Genomic DNA, 17,376 nt, shown 5'->3' on the forward strand with positions numbered 1-17,376 from the left:
TATTACTTTAGTTTTGGCACTTTTTATGCTTTTGGTGTTTCAATACAAAGAAGACAAAGAATTTGACTGCTGACGGGTATGAATGGGACTCATTTAAGATGGACGTCGCCAAACTTAAAGTTGTAAAAGACTTCAACCTACTCAGGATCAATGATCACCCAAGATGCAGCGATGACATTGAATGTTAATAGGAGAGTAGCTATGGGAAAATCAACAATGAAGTCACTGGACAAGGTCTTCAAATCAAGGAACATTTTGCTGTGGAATGAAAGCACAGCTCATACATAGTCTGGTCAATACTGTAGTAACATATGACTGTGAAACCTGTACAATAGAGAAACAAGACAAAAGAATCAAAATGTGGTGCTGGAGATTTATGTTACCAATACCACAGATGGCACGAACAAACAAATCAATTTTGGAACTAATCAAGCCAGACATGACACGTGAAACCAGGATCAACAAGCTATGACTTTCCTACCCTGGATACATCATATGCAGAGAACAATCACTGGAGAAGGGCATCAAGGTATAGAAGGAACAAGGCGAAGAGGAAAACCAGCAATCTGATGGCTTGATACAATCAAAATAACGGCGTAGAAGACCCTGGTGGACCTATCTAGGCTTGCACAACATTCATCTTCCTACAGATCGCTCATTCATCAACTGAGCATGGCTCGAGATTGCGCAAAAGGCCATTAAATAAGTAAATAATGATTGAAATCAGAGAACCTAACACCCCTTGCCTGTGTCTCCTCTTCTCACTTCCACAGCACTGTGGTCACTCAATTAATACATTATACATAACATAATTACTACAAACATAAGGTACCGTTACACTAAGCGACGCTGCAGCGAGATAGACAACGAGCCGATCGCTGCAGCTTCGCTGTTTAGGTCGCTAGGAGACGTCAAACACGGCAACACCAGAACGATGCAGGAGCGATCCAGTGACGTACTTATCGTTCTCGCCGGTTGTTAGCTCCATGTTAAAACATTGCTGGCATCGTTGCTTTTGCTGTCAAACATGACGAATCACGCCGACCTGACGACCAAATAAAGTTCCGGACTTCTAGTGACGACCAGCGATGTCACAGCGGGATCCAGATCGCTGCTGCGTGTCAAACACAACGAGATCGCTATCCAGGACGCTGCAACGTCACGGATCGCTGTCGTTCTCGTTGTAAAGTTGCTCAGTGTGATGGTACCTTTAGTGTATCTAAAAGTAAATTATCTTTTTAGCAAATACCTCCCCACTGGGACAATCTGTTGCCTAAAGCTGCCCATACACATTAGATGGCTGTCTGACGAACAGTGTCTCTCAGCCGATAGTCCCATATTCCCATAGTTCCTTGGCTGAATGATCGTTCCTGTGTTCTCTATAAGAAATCTGCTGGCTGACACCTTGGCACCCCCACTCACATTAGACAGTCGGCTGAACCTGTTGATATCAGTGGTTTTGGCAGACATTAGGCTAATGTGTATGGGGGCCTTTATGGTGAATCTAGCTCTGGCAGACACTAAGTCATATATTTATTATGGATAAATGGTTTTTTTTGTAACAGGGAGTATAAAATAATGACTTATGAATGCATGCTTTTTTTTCTTTGGTCAGGTGTTTGAGAGAGGATAAAGGAGATGTGGCTTTTGTAGAAGACACAGCATTAACAGGTAATGTAACTTAGGTGTCATTTTTATGGTTGTACTATGACGTATGCAGCCATATCACCAGGGCACTGCAAAGTGAAAAGAGCAAAACTACAGTATTCTAGCACAACATCTCCAGTGCGTTTCACTTTATAATGTTTGATTGCAATTGTACAGTATGCAGGTATAAACCAGCAGCGGGTTGTCTGTCTATTGTTAAAGTATAATTCGGTATAAATACACAGTCTATGAGTCTATGTACCGGCAGACCTAGCTAGAATGGTCAAAGAACTTCCTTCTAATCAAATCACAATTTTAATTAAGGAAGTTCATGTAAAATGTAACTTTTAGTGAATGCTCTTAAAAATTACCACTCATTGCCATATTAGCGTGTTTATAATAATAATAATAATTTTATTTAAATATTCCGCAGCGCTTTACAAATTATAGAGGGGACTTGTACAGACAATAGACATTACAGCATAACAAAAATCACAGCTCAAAACAGATGCCAAGAGGAGTGAGGGCCCTGCTCGCAAGCTTACAAACTATGAGGAAAAGGGGAGACACGAGAGGTGGATGGTAACAATTGCTTTAGTTATTCGGACCAGCCATAGTGTAAGGCTCGGGTGTTCATGTAAAGCTGCATGAACCAGTTAACTGCCTAAGTATGTAGCAGTACAGACACAGAGGGCTAATACTGCATAAAGTGTATGAGAACATGATGCGAGGAACCTGATTACGGTTTTGTTTTTTTTTGAATGTGCCACACAGGGATAGTTAGGTTAATACGTTGAGGCAGTACAAAATCTGAACGCTTAAAACTGTGGGGATTGGGGATTAATCGCATTAACCTAGGTAGTGCATTCCAAAGAATCGGCGCAGCACGTGTAAAGTCTTGGAGACGGGAGTGGGAGGTTCTGATTATTGAGGATGCTAACCTGAGGTCATTAGCGGAGCGGAGGGCACGGGTAGGGTGGTAGACTGAGACCAGAGAGGAGATGTAGGGTGTTGCTGAGCCATGGAGAGCTTTGTGGATGAGGGTAGTAGTTTTGTACTGGATTCTGGAGTGGATGGGTAGCCAGTGTAATGACTGGCACAAGGTAGAGGCATCAGTGTAACGGTTGGTGAGGAATATGATCCTGGCAGCAGCATTCAGGACAGATTGGAGCGGGGAGAGTTTGGTAAGAGAGAGGCCGATTAGTAGAGAGTTACAATAGTCCAGACGAGAATGAATAAGTGAAACAGTAAGAGTTTTTGCAGAGTCGAAAGTAAGAAAAGGGCGAATTCTAGAAATGTTTTTGAGATGCAGATAAGAAGAGCGAGCCAGTGATCGGATGTGGGGGGGGTGAATGAAATCTCGGAATCAACTATGACCCCAAGGCAGCGGGCATGTTGCTTTGGAGTAATGGTGGAACCGCACACGGAGATGGCAATGTCAGGCAAAGGTAGATTAGTAGAGGGAGAAAACACGAGGAGTTCAGTTTTTGACAGGTTTAGTTTCAGATAGAGGGAGGACATGATGTTAGAGACAGCGGTAAGACAATCACTGGTGATTTATATAATAAATATTAATATCACATAAGCAGAAGGCAAACCGTACACTGTCTGCACATCAGTGGCTAGTCCGGCTAATCCAATGTACAAGCGCTCTCCCATGGGGAAGATTTTCTGGAAGTCGGTTGTTACCATCTGGGCTTGCACTCCATAGCGTTTATCGGCAGCGATGGCCACACAGTTCTTCCCTCTCATGGCCATGACGGCCCCGCCGTTATGTGTTTACTCAATGGAAACAAGAATAATACATATGCTATAAACAACGGCAGCAAATGTATGCTCAATGTATATTATTAATATTAACAATAGCTCCAAATAAATAAACAATGATGAAAGGATCTTATCAAGGCAGATAAGATCGTGTGGATCGCCATTGGAAATGTCATTATTATTCATGCTTGGTTTGGCTCTGGTTAAGGTAATAGAGCACTTAATGTTTTAAACTCTTCCTGACATAAAATGCATGTCGGGTCCCTGACTTTGATGCAGTTTCACAAATCGCATCTTTCCCGGCAGATGATGGCTGAATGATTCAGCCATCATCTGTCTCTAAAAACCGCGGATGGGGTTGAGCTTATTCTATGCGCTCATCAGCGCACCTGTGACATGATCATGGGGCTGGTTTGCCAATACAGTTGGGGGTCTGCTGAAGACCCACGTGCCCGTCATTACGGTATTTCTGTGAAAGCCAGCCTGTAGCTGAAGTTCATAGGGGACCATGATTTTCACTATACAAACAGTACTGTAGCAAACAGATGATTCCAGGTTTAAATTCCCTAAAGGGACTAACAAATACAATAAAAAGTTAAAAAAAAAAAATGAAATAAATAAAAATAATATAAATTTTAAATCACCCTTTAGCCCCATTAAAAATAAAGCAGTTAAAAAAAATACACTCATTTTGTATCGCTGCGCTAGAAAAAGTCTGATTTATCAATGTGTAAAATAAATTAATCTGAAAGATAAATGGCATAAGTAGAAGAAAAATCGAAACACCAGAATTACTATTTTTCAGCTGTTACAACATGGCAATAAAATGCAATAAGAGGCAATCAAAACATCGCATCTACCCAAATATGGTGTCAGTATAAACATAAGCCGTCACACAGACTTGTATCCCAAAAATTGAAAATGTTATGGGTCTCGGAATATAGCGACACAAGCAATTTTTTTTTTGTTAACAAATTTCAGACATTTTTTTCACAATACAAATAAAAAACTAGACGTGTTTAGTATCTGCATAATGGTACGGACCCATATTGCCAGGTCAGTTTTACTATATAGTGAATATGGTAAACAAAAATTAAAAAAGCAATAGTGGATTTGCACTTTTTTGGCAATTTTGACGCACTAGGAATTTTTTCCACTGCGTCACATGATAAAATGAATGGTGTCATTTAAAGTACAATGTGTTCCACAAAAGGAGCCATCACATCGATATGTGGACACATGAATAAAAAAGTTATGGCTATTGGAAGAAGGGAAAGAAAAATGAAAACGAATAAACAGAAATTTGCCCTGGCTTAAAGGGGCTAAAAGTGATAACCTTTTAAGTACCTATTGCTCTTGTCTCCTTGGCTCCTCACCCCTTTATTCCCTATATTTGCTGTTATTCTCCTCAAGGCTAAGGAAAGTGGGAGAAATAATAAGGAATAAGTTCAATAACAGGGAAAGTTATTACCGAATTCTTACATTGTGAGGGATATATAAATGTATTTACATTTTCTAAAACATATATGTCAGGTGACAGGTATGCTTTAAAGGGAAACTGGCACCAGGGATATGCTACCTAATTTTGGAACAGCATAACAGTGGCAGAAGCCCGGATTCCAGCGATATGTCACTTATTGGGCTGCTTGCTGTAGTATTAATAAAATCACTGTTTTAGTAGGAGGAGATTTTCACTAGAGGACTAAAAAGCCTGCTGCCAGATAGTCTGTATAACCCCACCGCCACCACTGATTGATAGCTTTCTGTGTATAATGTGCATAGGCGTAAATTTGCCAATCAGTGGCGTGGGTGGGGTTATCCAGAACTTAGCATTCAGAGAACTGCTAGATCCGCAGCAGGCGAAACAGTGATTTTATCAAAATGACAGCAAGCAGCTCAGTAAGTGACACATCTCTGGAATAAGGGTTTCCGCCCCTACGTTATGCTGCTCTGAGATGGGGTAGCAAAAACCTGGTGACAGATTCACATTAATGTCTCTACTCCAGATCGCAGATTAAAAATTGATTCATAGATAAGTTCAGATGTGTTTTTTTATTTCTTCTTAAAAATGGACCATTATTTAGATAATTATCTCACATTGTTTTAGCAAAATATTATCAGAACCTCACAGTTAGGGCCATAGTTTTTTCTAGTCAATGAACATTTAATGCTAAAAACTCTCATATCATTTAGCACATACAGGGGCGGACACAGACAGCTTTGGGGCCCTTGTGCAGGAAATGTGTCAGGGCCCCCTCCTTTTAAGGCAACAAAGCTACATTATATATATAGATGAGTCGTCCCGTGGGCCGTGGGGTACTCAGTACCGGGTCCTGCGGTCCACAGGGGGATGTCACGGTGGCTGCGACCCGGTCTCTGGCCCAGGGCGCCCATGTAAAAGGGAAAGGTCTTTAAAGGGGTAGAGTTTATGTTCGTGACACCACCTGTGGTATTCGGTCAGGGTGACCGACGCTGCGTTAAGGGGTCCACTGGGGTGATGTTATGGCAGCTAGATGGTATACCTTCCCACAGGTGAAGTATGTCCCAAGGGCTTCCCGGTGTGCAGATGATGGATGGTGAGAGGCGCAGAGAAGAACGAGGACACAAGGTTGCAGTCTCTGTACCTTTACTGAAGACTTCAACATCCACAGTCCAGGGCACCAGATCACAGGGCAGGCAGAGTCCGGCCGGTTTGGAGGCAAGTCCAGAGCTGCCTTATCTAGGTGAAAATCAGTAGCCTTCTTTTGCTCTGCGGTGGTGTAGTCCCTTACTGCCTATGGCTTCACATAAGGGTCTCACAGGTGCGGACAGTTAACCTGCAATTAGCTGTCCTGCCGGTCTCTGAAATAAGGCGTAGAGGTCCTTACTCCCTCGGTGTTCCGGCTACCGGGATGTTGCGCCTCAGAAGGAGACAGCTTGAGCGGGGCTGGTCCCCTTCTGGTATTCTCTCCTTTGCTTCAACTTCATTCACGCTCGCTGCAATACAATTCTGCCTTTAAATGTCTCTTTCTGTGAGCTGCAGCTCTGAGGGCATGCACAGCTCCTTTAACCTTCCATCCTCCTCAGACTCTGGTCTGGAACTAACAGAACTAATGTCTGGAGCTCTGCCAGGAACTAACTAATGTTCCCTACAGACTACCAGTTATATATATGTGGGGTTTGACCTAATAAATAGGAGCAGAAGCTTCCCCTGGTGGTTTGGAGTGTGAAATGTGTTGGATGTTTGTGATACCTGGATGCAGTTATCCTTCCTTGCCTCCAAACGTAGCATCACTCTCCCCGAGAGGAAGGCATTACCACTGCGACCAGGACCCTGGGGTGCTGTATATATATATATATATATATATATATATATTGTAAGATTGCACTTACTTGTGGGTTGGGGAATACTCGCTTGGCAGCGACAAAACACACAGCAATACGTTTTCTCCTCAAAGACTCAACTGGGTTTATTACTCCATAAACCCCAGAGGCAGAAAACACAAAACAACAATCTTCATATCATGGCAAATCAAAGTAACAATGTTCACAGCGTCACTCTGTTCCATCAGGACGGTAACCATACACTCTTGGTCAAGTCCAATATTCCGGCTCGCTCTGGAGCCAAACACACAGTCTGGTATTACCTGCTCGTCAGTGCTGCAGGTTTTCCACTGGCAGTACCACACGGGACCTGTTTCTGGCTCTGCAGTCCTCCTCCCAGGACCTCCCAACACCCAGGTTACTCGGGATCACACAGATGGCCCGTCCGGGTACTATTCAAGACGTCCATCCCCGGCTGGGACTGTCCAATACCCAGGCCAACAGTAGCAAAGTCCCACCACGTGCTCTTCAGGGCTAGCACACCCAACACCGAGGTTTCTCTCAGGACCTTGCACCTGTACCATCCAGGTCTGCACACTCAGACCACACAGGACCCCTCTGAAGTGTCTAGCCAGGACACATGGAAGTGTGTCCACACTTGCAGACTCCCAAACACTCACACCATGTGCTACACACACCTCCTTTACATAGGTGTAGCCACACCCAGGTACCTGTCACATGGCTAGTCAGGTGAGCGTGATATCACCACAGGTCCTTCAACACAAAACCATATTAGGTGTTCAAACACACCTCTTTGGGTGGGTTTGTAGGTGACTGGACCCACCCATCTCTCCAATCACCTGGAAGCCTTCCCAATGTAAACAAATCCTTTAGTAGTAGATCTGCTTGAGCAAAACATACCCAAGCTTCCATCACAGGGCACCCCACCTCTGCGATACATACCGTCCATCAATCACATGACCAGTCGCTGTTTCAACACAATTATGTCTCCAAGTGCATCCCGAAGTGCACATGCAGCGCCCCCTGGCTGCAACATTGGTCACTGCACCACAATATATATATATATATATATATATATTTATTATGCCACACACACACATACATGTATATATTACATAGTCTCCTTAATTATGTATTGTGCCGTCCCTTACATATTGGATTTTTATAGAGCCCTGTTTTTTATTACATATCGTCCTGTTTTGATAGCTGTATAATGCAATGATGGCTGATGGGAAAGCTTCTTTTCTAAAGGAAGAGCTGATGGACTGGGAGTCTGGTCACCGGCTCCTCCATCAGTAGTCATTTTAAATCTAACAAGAGTGGGGACTATATGATAAAAAATGGTGCTGTGAATAACAAAAATAACAAGAATACACTACGTAAGAGACAGAGCTGTATATAACAGCAGAGGAAGCTATATAATAAGGGAGGGTATCATATATAACTAGAGAGGATGGTACGTAATAAGGGACGGTGTTATACATACCAAAAGAGGAAACTATGTATCTAAGGATGATGTTATACATAATAAGTGAGTACACTGTACACTAAGGGACTGTGCTATACATAAGTGAGTACTTTATATACTAAGGGACTGTGCTATACATAATAAGTGAGTACACTTTATACTAAGGGACTGTTTTAGACATAATCTAGAATAACGTCTTCCTTCACCTCCCCCAGTTCCTAAATCCATTCTAAATCCCCCTTCCTCCCATCCCAATCCCCCACACCCCTCATTGTCCTCCACCCCCGCATCCCATTATTGCCTTCTCCCCCACCCCCATGATTGCCCTCTTCACCACTTCCATCATTGCTTTCTCTCCACCACCCCATTATTGCCCATTCCACCACCTCCTCCATCATTGCCTCCTCCCCACCACCTCCATCATTGTTCTTTCCACTGCCACCATCATTGCCTTCTCCCCACCACCCCATAATTATCCATTACATGACCTCCATCATTTCCTCCTCCCTACCACCCCATCATTACCCATTCCACTGCCTCCATCATTGCCTCCTCCTCACCACCCCATCATTGTCCTTTCCCCTGCCATCATCATTGTCTGCTCCCCCATAATTACCCATTCCACAACCTCTATCATTTCCTCCTCCGCCACCATCCTCATCATTGCCCTTTCCACCACCAACATCATTGTCTTTTCCCCCACCACCCCATCATTGCCCATTACACTGCCTCCATCATTTCCTCCTCGCCACCACCCCCATTATTGCCAATTCACCACCTCCATCATTTCCTCCTCCCCCACCACCCCCATTATTGCCCATTCCACCACCCAATCATTGCTTTCTCCCCCACCACCCCTATCATTGTCCTCTCCATCAACCAAATCATTGCCTTCTGCTCCATCACCCCCATCATTGCCCTCTCCATCAACCCAATCATTGCCTTCTGCCCTATCACCCACATCATTGCTCTCTCCTCCACCTACACAGACACACACAGCACCATTCACCTCTCTGCATACACAGACACACAGCACCATTCACCTCTCTGCATACACACACACACAGACACACACAGCACCATTCACCTCTCTGCATACACACACACAGACACACAGTACCATTCACTTCTCTGCACACACACACACACACACAGACACAAACAGCACCATTCACCTCTCTGCACACACACCTCACCTCTGCGCACAGTATCCTGAAGCCGCACCATCGCCGGCAGCTTCTTGTCTCGCACAGCCAGGACCCTGAATGTTGATGTCATTCAGCCGCTGCTGTGTGAGACAGGAAGTGCGGGCTGGATGCTGGACAGATATATTCAATGCATTTCCGCTCTGCTTCCAATTTCTCTTGATGGCAGCGCACATGAGGACAATCTGGCCTCGGGGGCGGATAAACTGGCCAGATTGCCCTCATTATTAGCCACCCTGCAGGGCCCCCCAGAGCCTCTTGGCCCTGATGCAGTAGCATCAGTTGAACCGGCGGTATGTCCACCCATGAACAAGGCTTCTCCAAAATCTAGAAAGCTGAAACACTTGTACGTTTATTTCACCATACATCAGATTTCAGTTACAGATTTAATATACTGTATATCTTCTTCCCATATTAATTCCATGTATTGGTCTTCAGGGCAATACTCGGACAATTTTGAGCTGCTGTGTCCAGACAATACTAGAAGACCACTAAGCCAATACAAAATCTGTAACTTTGGAAGAATCCCCAGACATGCTGTGGTGACCAGAAGCTCCGGAGACAAGATGAAGGATATCACTGAGTATCTTCTTCAGGCTCAGGTAACATTATAAGCATCATCTGAAATTATTAATATAGTCATACAAGGCGCATGTGATTAACGGGTAGGCATGTGATGCATTCGCATATACACATCTCTGAAGAATTGTCACATTAAGGACAGAAATAGAGTTAATTTAGTTAATTTTCCGCTTTTGGCTGGAGTCACACTAGCGATTTTAAAATTGGTCCATTTTGGTTCCTGCAAAGTCGGATGAGTGTAATACAAATGTCATGCATTTTTCATGCGAGTACAATTCGATTTTTCACATCTAGCATCCGATTTACATCCGAATGCAGTGTGATTGCTATCCAATTGTAATGCGATTTTAACATGAGCTTTTACATGACATTCTCTATGTCATTTACACATCAATTTGAAAGGAAATATTCATCCAAACATATATATACGGTGGGTGCGGAAAGTATTCCAACCCCTATAACATTTTTGCAATCTGTTTCATTGCAGCCATTTGCTAAATTCTAAAAAATTAATTCATTTTTTTTCCAATTTTTTTTTATTGCATTTGTCCGATTTCATAGCAAGTGAGAATGAATCCTTTCAAAGAGGAATTCATCAGAAATAAACTGAAGCTAATTTATTTCCAATGATGGTATGAAAAATTCCTGCAAAATTTCCAATACAAGTGAAAAGGTTTTGCAAACTCTCTTTACATGTATAAGATGTAGATTGTCATCACGTAAGGGTATGTGTCCACGTTCAGCATTGCATCGGGATTTGGTCAGGATTTTATGCAGGTAAAATCCTGACCAAATCTGCACCTGAGGTCACTGGCAGGTCACCTGCGTTGTCCTTGCGTTTTTCTGCAATGTAAGGACATGCTGCGTTCTTAAAAGAACGCATTTTCGCGGGTCTGCTGCATGCGTTTTTTACTGCATAGTGGAGACGGGATTTCATGAAATCCCCTCCACTATGCTGTAACATCTGGACACTGCGTGTTTGACACTGCGGCTCAACGCTGCATCAAAAACGCAGAGTTTCCTGAACGTGGAAACATACCCTAAAAGTGGAGAAGTCTTTAACACACCCTTTCAGATGACTTCCCATGTTTGTTGTCTGACCTGCTCCTTTAATGTGTTTGCTTTTATGTGAGCTGCAGTTTTCGTGGACATTTAGGAATGACAGGGTTAACTGTTAGTGACGGCCCAGGTGGGGATGCTTTAACCCCTTAGCGACCACCGATACGCCTTTTAACGGCGGCCGCTAAGGGTACTTAAACCACAGCGCCGTTAATTAACGGCGCTGTGGAAAAAGTCCATAGCGCCCCCCAGAGGCCGATTTTCTCCGGGGTCTCGGCTGCCGAGGGTAGCCGAGACCCCAGAGAACATGATTCGGGGGTTTTTTAACCCACCCCGCATTTGCGATCGCCGGTAATTAACCGTTTACCGGCGATCGCAAAAAAAAAAAAAAAAGCGATCTCTTTAATTTCTCTGTCCTCCAATGTGATCGCACATCGGAGGACAGAGAAAAGGGGTCCCAGGTGGCCCCCCAATACTCACCTAGCTCCCCCGATGCTCCTCGTGTCTCCCGGTGGGCGCCGCCATCTTCAAAATGGCGGGCGCATGTGCAGTGCGCCCGCCGGCCGGCACCGGGAGAATCTTTGGGGTCTCGGCTGCCGGGGGTAGCCGAGACCCCAAAGAGCATGATCGGGGTCGGTATTACCGACCCCTGTTTTGCGATCGCCGGTAATTAACTGTTTACCGGCGACCGCAAAAAAAAAAAAAAAAAGTAAAGTGTAATTCTCTGTCCTCTGATGTGATCGCACATCAGAGGACAGAGAAATAGGGGGATTCGGGGACCCTAGCATACTCACCTAGGTCCCTGGATCCTCTTGCTGCTCCTCCTGGCCGCCGGCAGCAGAACATGGCGGACGCATGCCCAGTGCGCCCGCCATCTGTCTCCATCTGCCGGCCGGCAGGAGAACAGCAGTTGGGGCTAAAATTAGGGTTAGGGGTAGGGTTAGGGGTAGGGTTAGGGTTAGGGGTAGGGTTAGGGTTAGGGGTAGGGGTAGGGTTAGGGGTAGGGTTAGGGGTAGGGGTAGGGTTAGGGTTAGGGGTAGGGTTAGGGGTAGGGGTAGGGTTAGGGTTAGGTTAGAGTTAGGTTAGGGGTAGGGTTAGGGGTAGGGTTAGGTTAGGGTTAGGGGTAGGGTTAGGGGTAGGGTTAGGTTAGGGGTAGGGTTAGGGGTAGGGTTAGGGGTAGGGTTAGGTTAGGGGTAGGGTTAGGGGTAGGGGTAGGGTTAGCTTAGGGGTAGGGCTAGGGTTAGGGCTAGGGTTGGGGCTAAATTTAGGGTTAGGGTTGGGGCTAAACTTAGGGTTAGGCTTCTTTCACACTTACGTCGGTACGGGGCCGTCGCAATGCGTCGGCCCGACATACCGACGCTCGTTGTGAAAATTGTGCACAACGTGGGCAGCAGCTGTAGTTTTTCAACACATCCGCTGCCCAATCTATGTCCTGGGGAGGAGGGGGCGGTGTTACGGCCACGCATGCGCGGTCAGAAATGGCGGATGCGACGTACAAAAAAACATTTCATTGAACGTTTTTTTGTGCCGACGCTCCGCCAAAACACAACTGATCCAGTGCACGTTGGACGCGACGTGTGGCCATCCGTCACGATCCGTCGGCAATACAAGTCTATGGGCAAAAAACGCATCCTGCGGGCACATTTGCAGGATCCGTTTCTTGTCCAAAACGACGGATTGCGACGGAATGCCAAACGACGCAAGTGTGAAAGTAGCCCTAGGGCTAGGGTTAGGGTTGGGTCTAAAGTTAGGGCTAGGGTTGGGGCTAAAGTTAGGGTTAGAGCTGGGATTAGGGTTAGGGTTTGGATTAGGGTTGGTATTAGGGTTAGGGTTGGCATTAGGGTTACGCTTGGGATTAGGGTTAGGTTTGGGATTAGGGTTAAGGTTAGGGTTGTGATTAGGGGTGTATTGGGATTAGGGTTAGGTTTGAGGTTAGGGTTGAGATTAGGATTAGGGGTGTGTTGGATTTAGGGTTTTGATTAGGGTTATGGTTAGGGTTGACATTAGGGTTGTTTTGGGGTAAGGGTTGTGATTATGGTTAGGGTTAGTGATTAGGATTATGGATCAGGTTGGGATTAGGGTTAGGGGTGTGTTGGGGTTAGTGTTGGAGCTAGAATTGGGGGGTTTCCACTGTTTAGGTACATCAGGGGGTCTCCAAACACGACAGCCAATTTTGCGCTCAAAAAGTCAAATGGTGCTCCCTCCCTTCTGAGCTCTGCCGTGCGCCCAAACAGTGGGTTACCCCCACATATGGGGCATCAGCGTACTCGGGATAAATTGGACAACAACTTCTGGGGTCCAATTTCTCTTGTTACCCTTGTGAAAATAAAAACTTGGGGGCTACAAAATCTTTTTTGTGAAAAAAAAAATATTTTTTATTTTCACGACTCTGCATTCTAAACTTCTGTGAAGCACTTGGGCATTCAAAGTTCTCACCACACATCTAGATAAGTTCCTTGGGGGGTCTAGTTTCCAAAATGGGGTCACTTGTGGGGGGTTACTACAGTTTAGGTACATCAGGGGCTTTGCAATCGCAACATAATGCCCACAGACCATTCTATCAAAGTCTGCATTCCAAAAAGGCGCTCCTTCCCTTCCGAGCTCTGCCGTGCGCCCAAACAGTAGTTTACCCCCACATATGGCACATCAGCGTACTCGGGATAAATTGGACAACAACTATTGCAGTCCAATTTCTCCTGTTACCCTTGTGAAAATAAAAACTTGGGGGCTACAATATCTTTTTTGTGGAAAAAAAAATATTTTTTATTTTCACGACTCTGCATTCTAAACTTCTGTGAAGCACTTGGGCATTCAAAGTTCTCACAACACATCTAGATAAGTTCCTTGGGGGGTCTAGTTTCCAAAATGGGGTCACTTGTGGAGGGTTTCTACTGGTTAGGTACATCAGAGGCTCTGCAAACGCAACATAATACCCGCAGACCATTCTATCAAAGTCTGCATTCCAAAACGGCGCTCCTTCCTTCAGAGCTCTGCCGTGCGCCCAAACAGTGGTTTACCCCCACATATGGGGTACCAGCATACTCAGGACAAATTGGACAACAACTTTTGCGGTCCAATTTCTCTTGTTACCCTTGTGAAAATAAAAATTTGGTGGCTAAAAAATCTTTTTTGTGGAAAAAAAAAATATTTTTTATTTTCACGGCTCTGCATTATAAACTTCTGTGAAGCACTTGGGCATTCAAGGTTCTCACCACACATCTAGATAAGTTCCATGGGGGGTCTAGTTTCCAAAATGGGGTCACTTGTGGGGGATTTCTACTGTTTAGGCACATCAGGGGCTCTTCAAACGCGACATGGCGTCCGATCTCAATTCCAGCCAATTCTACATTGAAAAAGTAAAACGGCACTCTTTCTCTTCCAAGCGCTGCGGTGCGCCCAAACAGTGGTTTACCCCCACATATTGGGTATCGACGTACTCAGGAGAAATTGCACAACAACTTTAGTGGTCTAATTTCTCCTGTTACCCTTGTGAAAATAAAAATTTGTGGGCAAAAAGATCATTTTTGTAGAAAAAATGCAATTTTTTTTTTTCACGGCTCTACGTTATAAACTTCTGTGAAGCACATGGGGGTTCAAAGTGCTCGCCACACATCTAGATAAGTTCCTTAAGGGGTCTAGTTTCCAAAATGGTGTCACTTGTGGGGGGTTTCCACTGTTTAGGCACATCAGGGGCTCTCCAAACGCGACATGGCGTCCAATCTCAATTCCAGCCAATTCTACATTGAAAAAGTAAAACGGCACTCCTTCTCTTCCAAGCTCTGCGGTGCGCCCTAACAGTTGTTTACCCCCACATATTGGGTATCAGCGTACTCAGGAGAAATTGCACAACAACTTTTGTGGTCTAATTTCTCCTGTTACCCTTGTGAAAATAAGAATTTGTGGGCGAAAAGATCATTTTTGTGTAAACAAAAGCGATTTTTTATTTTCACGGCTCTACGTTATAAACTTCTGTGAAGCACTTGGGGGTTCAAAGTGCTCACCACACATCTAGATAAGTTCCTTAAGGGGTCTAGTTTCCAAAATGGTGTCACTTGTGGGGAGTTTCCACTGTTTAGGTACATCAGGGGCTCTCTAAATGTGACATGGTGTCCGATCTCAATTCCAGCCAATTCTGCATTGAAAAAGTCAAACGGCGCTCCTTCACTTCTAAGTTCTGCGGTGCGCCCTAACAGTGGTTTACCCCCACATATGGGGTATTGGCATATTCAGGAGAAATTGCATAACAAAATTTATGGTTACATTTCTGTTTTTACACTTGTGAAAATAAAAAAAATGGTTCTGAATTAAGATGTTTGCAAAAAAAAGTTAAATGTTCATTTTTTCCTTCCACATTGTTTCAGTTCCTGTGAAGCACGTAAAGGGTTAATAAACTTCTTGAATGTGGTTTTGAGAACCTTGAGGGGTGTAGTTTTTAGAATGGTGTCACACTTCATTATTTTCTATCATATAGACCCCTCAAAATGACTTCAAATGTGATGTGGTCCCTAAAAAAAAATGGTGTTGTAAAAATGAGAAATTGCTGGTCAACTTTTAACCCTTATAACTCCCTAACAAAAAAAAAATTTTGTTTCCAAAATTGTGCTGATGTAAAGTAGACATGTGGGAAATGTTATTTATTAACTATTTTTCATGACATATCTCTCTGATTTAAGGGCATAAAAATACAAAGTTTGAAAATTGCAAAATTTTAAAAATTTTCGCCATATTTCTGTTTTTTTCATAAATAATCGCAAGTAATATCGAAGAAATGTTACCACTATCATGAAGTACAATATGTCACGAAAAAACAATCTCAGAATCAGCAGGATCCGTTGAAGCGTTCCAGAGTTATAACCTCATAAAGTGACAGTGGTCAGAATTGCAAAAATTGGCCTGGTCATTAAGTACCAAATTGGCTCTGTCACTAAGGGGTTAATTGGGCATTTTAGGAACTGAGTTCTTGTTTCCAAACTTTGTTAAAACAAAAAAGAGAAGTAACCTCAAAGACCAAAGAGTGGCAGAAGTTCTTACATACAGTAGGCAAGTAGAGTGTCTATAGTTACTGCAGAAGTCAACATCAGCCAGACAGAAAGTAAGTTCTATCAACCAAGAACCCTGCAAGAAAGTGGCAGAAGCATTATCCTAGAAGTGAGAACAGCCTAGTGGGAAGCTGGGAGAAGTTCTAACATAGTTGGTGTAACAACTCTGCTGGCATCATGGCATGGCCTCTCATCTCTCACACTATCTTACCCACTGCTCCAGGCCATAATTTGGTTTCTGTTTCTTGCCAGCTCCATATTCTGTTCCTCTGTTTCTCTGCATGCTTCCTGGCTATCTGCATAGAGGGGCGGCGCCTGAACGCTCTGTTTCTTATATGAATCAGGTGCACCTGTCTAATCTATTCCTGACCAATTACCAAGAGGCCTCCAGTATTTAGTGCAGCTCCACCCAGTGGACTGGGCCTGTGCAATGTGTTAACTCAGTTTGTGCTTAGCTTCTGAGTTTGCCAGGCCTTGCTCTGTGTTACTCCCTCTCTAGAGACTTTTCTCCTTGCCTTGCTTTGATCTTGTTTTCTGCCCTCCAGGAGGCAGAATATTCTGGTCCCTGTGTCTTTGTTCTTGTTTCTTGTCTTGTTCCATTTCCTTGTCTGAACTTAGTCTTATCTCAGTCTCCTTGTCTGTGGCTTCCTTCCCTGTTGTGTCTTTCCTTGTGTTCTCAGTCTGCTTCTGCTCCGCACTCTTGCAGCTCTGCCTGCTCTGTACCTTTGTGGCTTTACCTCTGCTCCGCACTCCTGCAGTTCTGCTCCGTTCTACTCTGCTTAGCTTCTGCTGCTGCAGTAATCTCTTGCTGCAGCTCCTCTCCACATTCCTTGCGGTTCTGCTTTGCTTTGCTGCTGCAGAAACCACTTGCTGCAGCTCCTCTCCACATTCCTTGTGGCTCCGCTCTGCTTAGCTTCTGCTGCTGCAGTAACCTCTTGCTGCAGCTCCTCTCCACATTCCTTGTGGCTCCGCTCTGTTTAGCTTCTGCAGAAATCTCTTGCTGCAGCTCCTCTCCGCATTCCTTGCGGTTCTGCTCTGCTTAACTTTTGTTACTACGCTATCTCTTGCTGCCCTTCCGCTCCTATCTTCAGACTTGCACTTCTCTTCCTGTGTGAACAAGTCCAAACCTGTTCCTTCATTCTCCTTTCCTTCTGGCTTGTTTCCGTACCTGCATCTCCTGTGTGAACAGGTCCCAACCTGTTCCTTCAAACTTCTTTCCTTTTTGCTTGTTTCCTTACCTGCACCTCCAGTGTGAACAGGTCCCTACCTGTTCCTTCATACACCA

The 17,376-nt window shown here is 44.5% G+C and overlaps 1 protein-coding gene across 1 annotated transcript in view; it reads left to right on the forward strand.

Moving 5' to 3' along the window:
- Nucleotides 1-17,376, forward strand: part of LOC138638538 (saxiphilin-like) — a 117,327-nt gene that overhangs the window by 31,351 nt on the left and 68,600 nt on the right. Inside the window, exons 9-10 of the mRNA XM_069727918.1 lie at nucleotides 1,616-1,671; nucleotides 9,850-10,013. Of these exons, the coding sequence (XP_069584019.1) occupies nucleotides 1,616-1,671; nucleotides 9,850-10,013 (220 nt within the window). The remainder of the gene's footprint in view (nucleotides 1-1,615; nucleotides 1,672-9,849; nucleotides 10,014-17,376) is intronic.

The sequence above is a fragment of the Ranitomeya imitator genome, chromosome 5, assembly GCF_032444005.1.
Source record: "Ranitomeya imitator isolate aRanImi1 chromosome 5, aRanImi1.pri, whole genome shotgun sequence".
Classification (NCBI taxonomy): domain Eukaryota; kingdom Metazoa; phylum Chordata; class Amphibia; order Anura; family Dendrobatidae; genus Ranitomeya; species Ranitomeya imitator.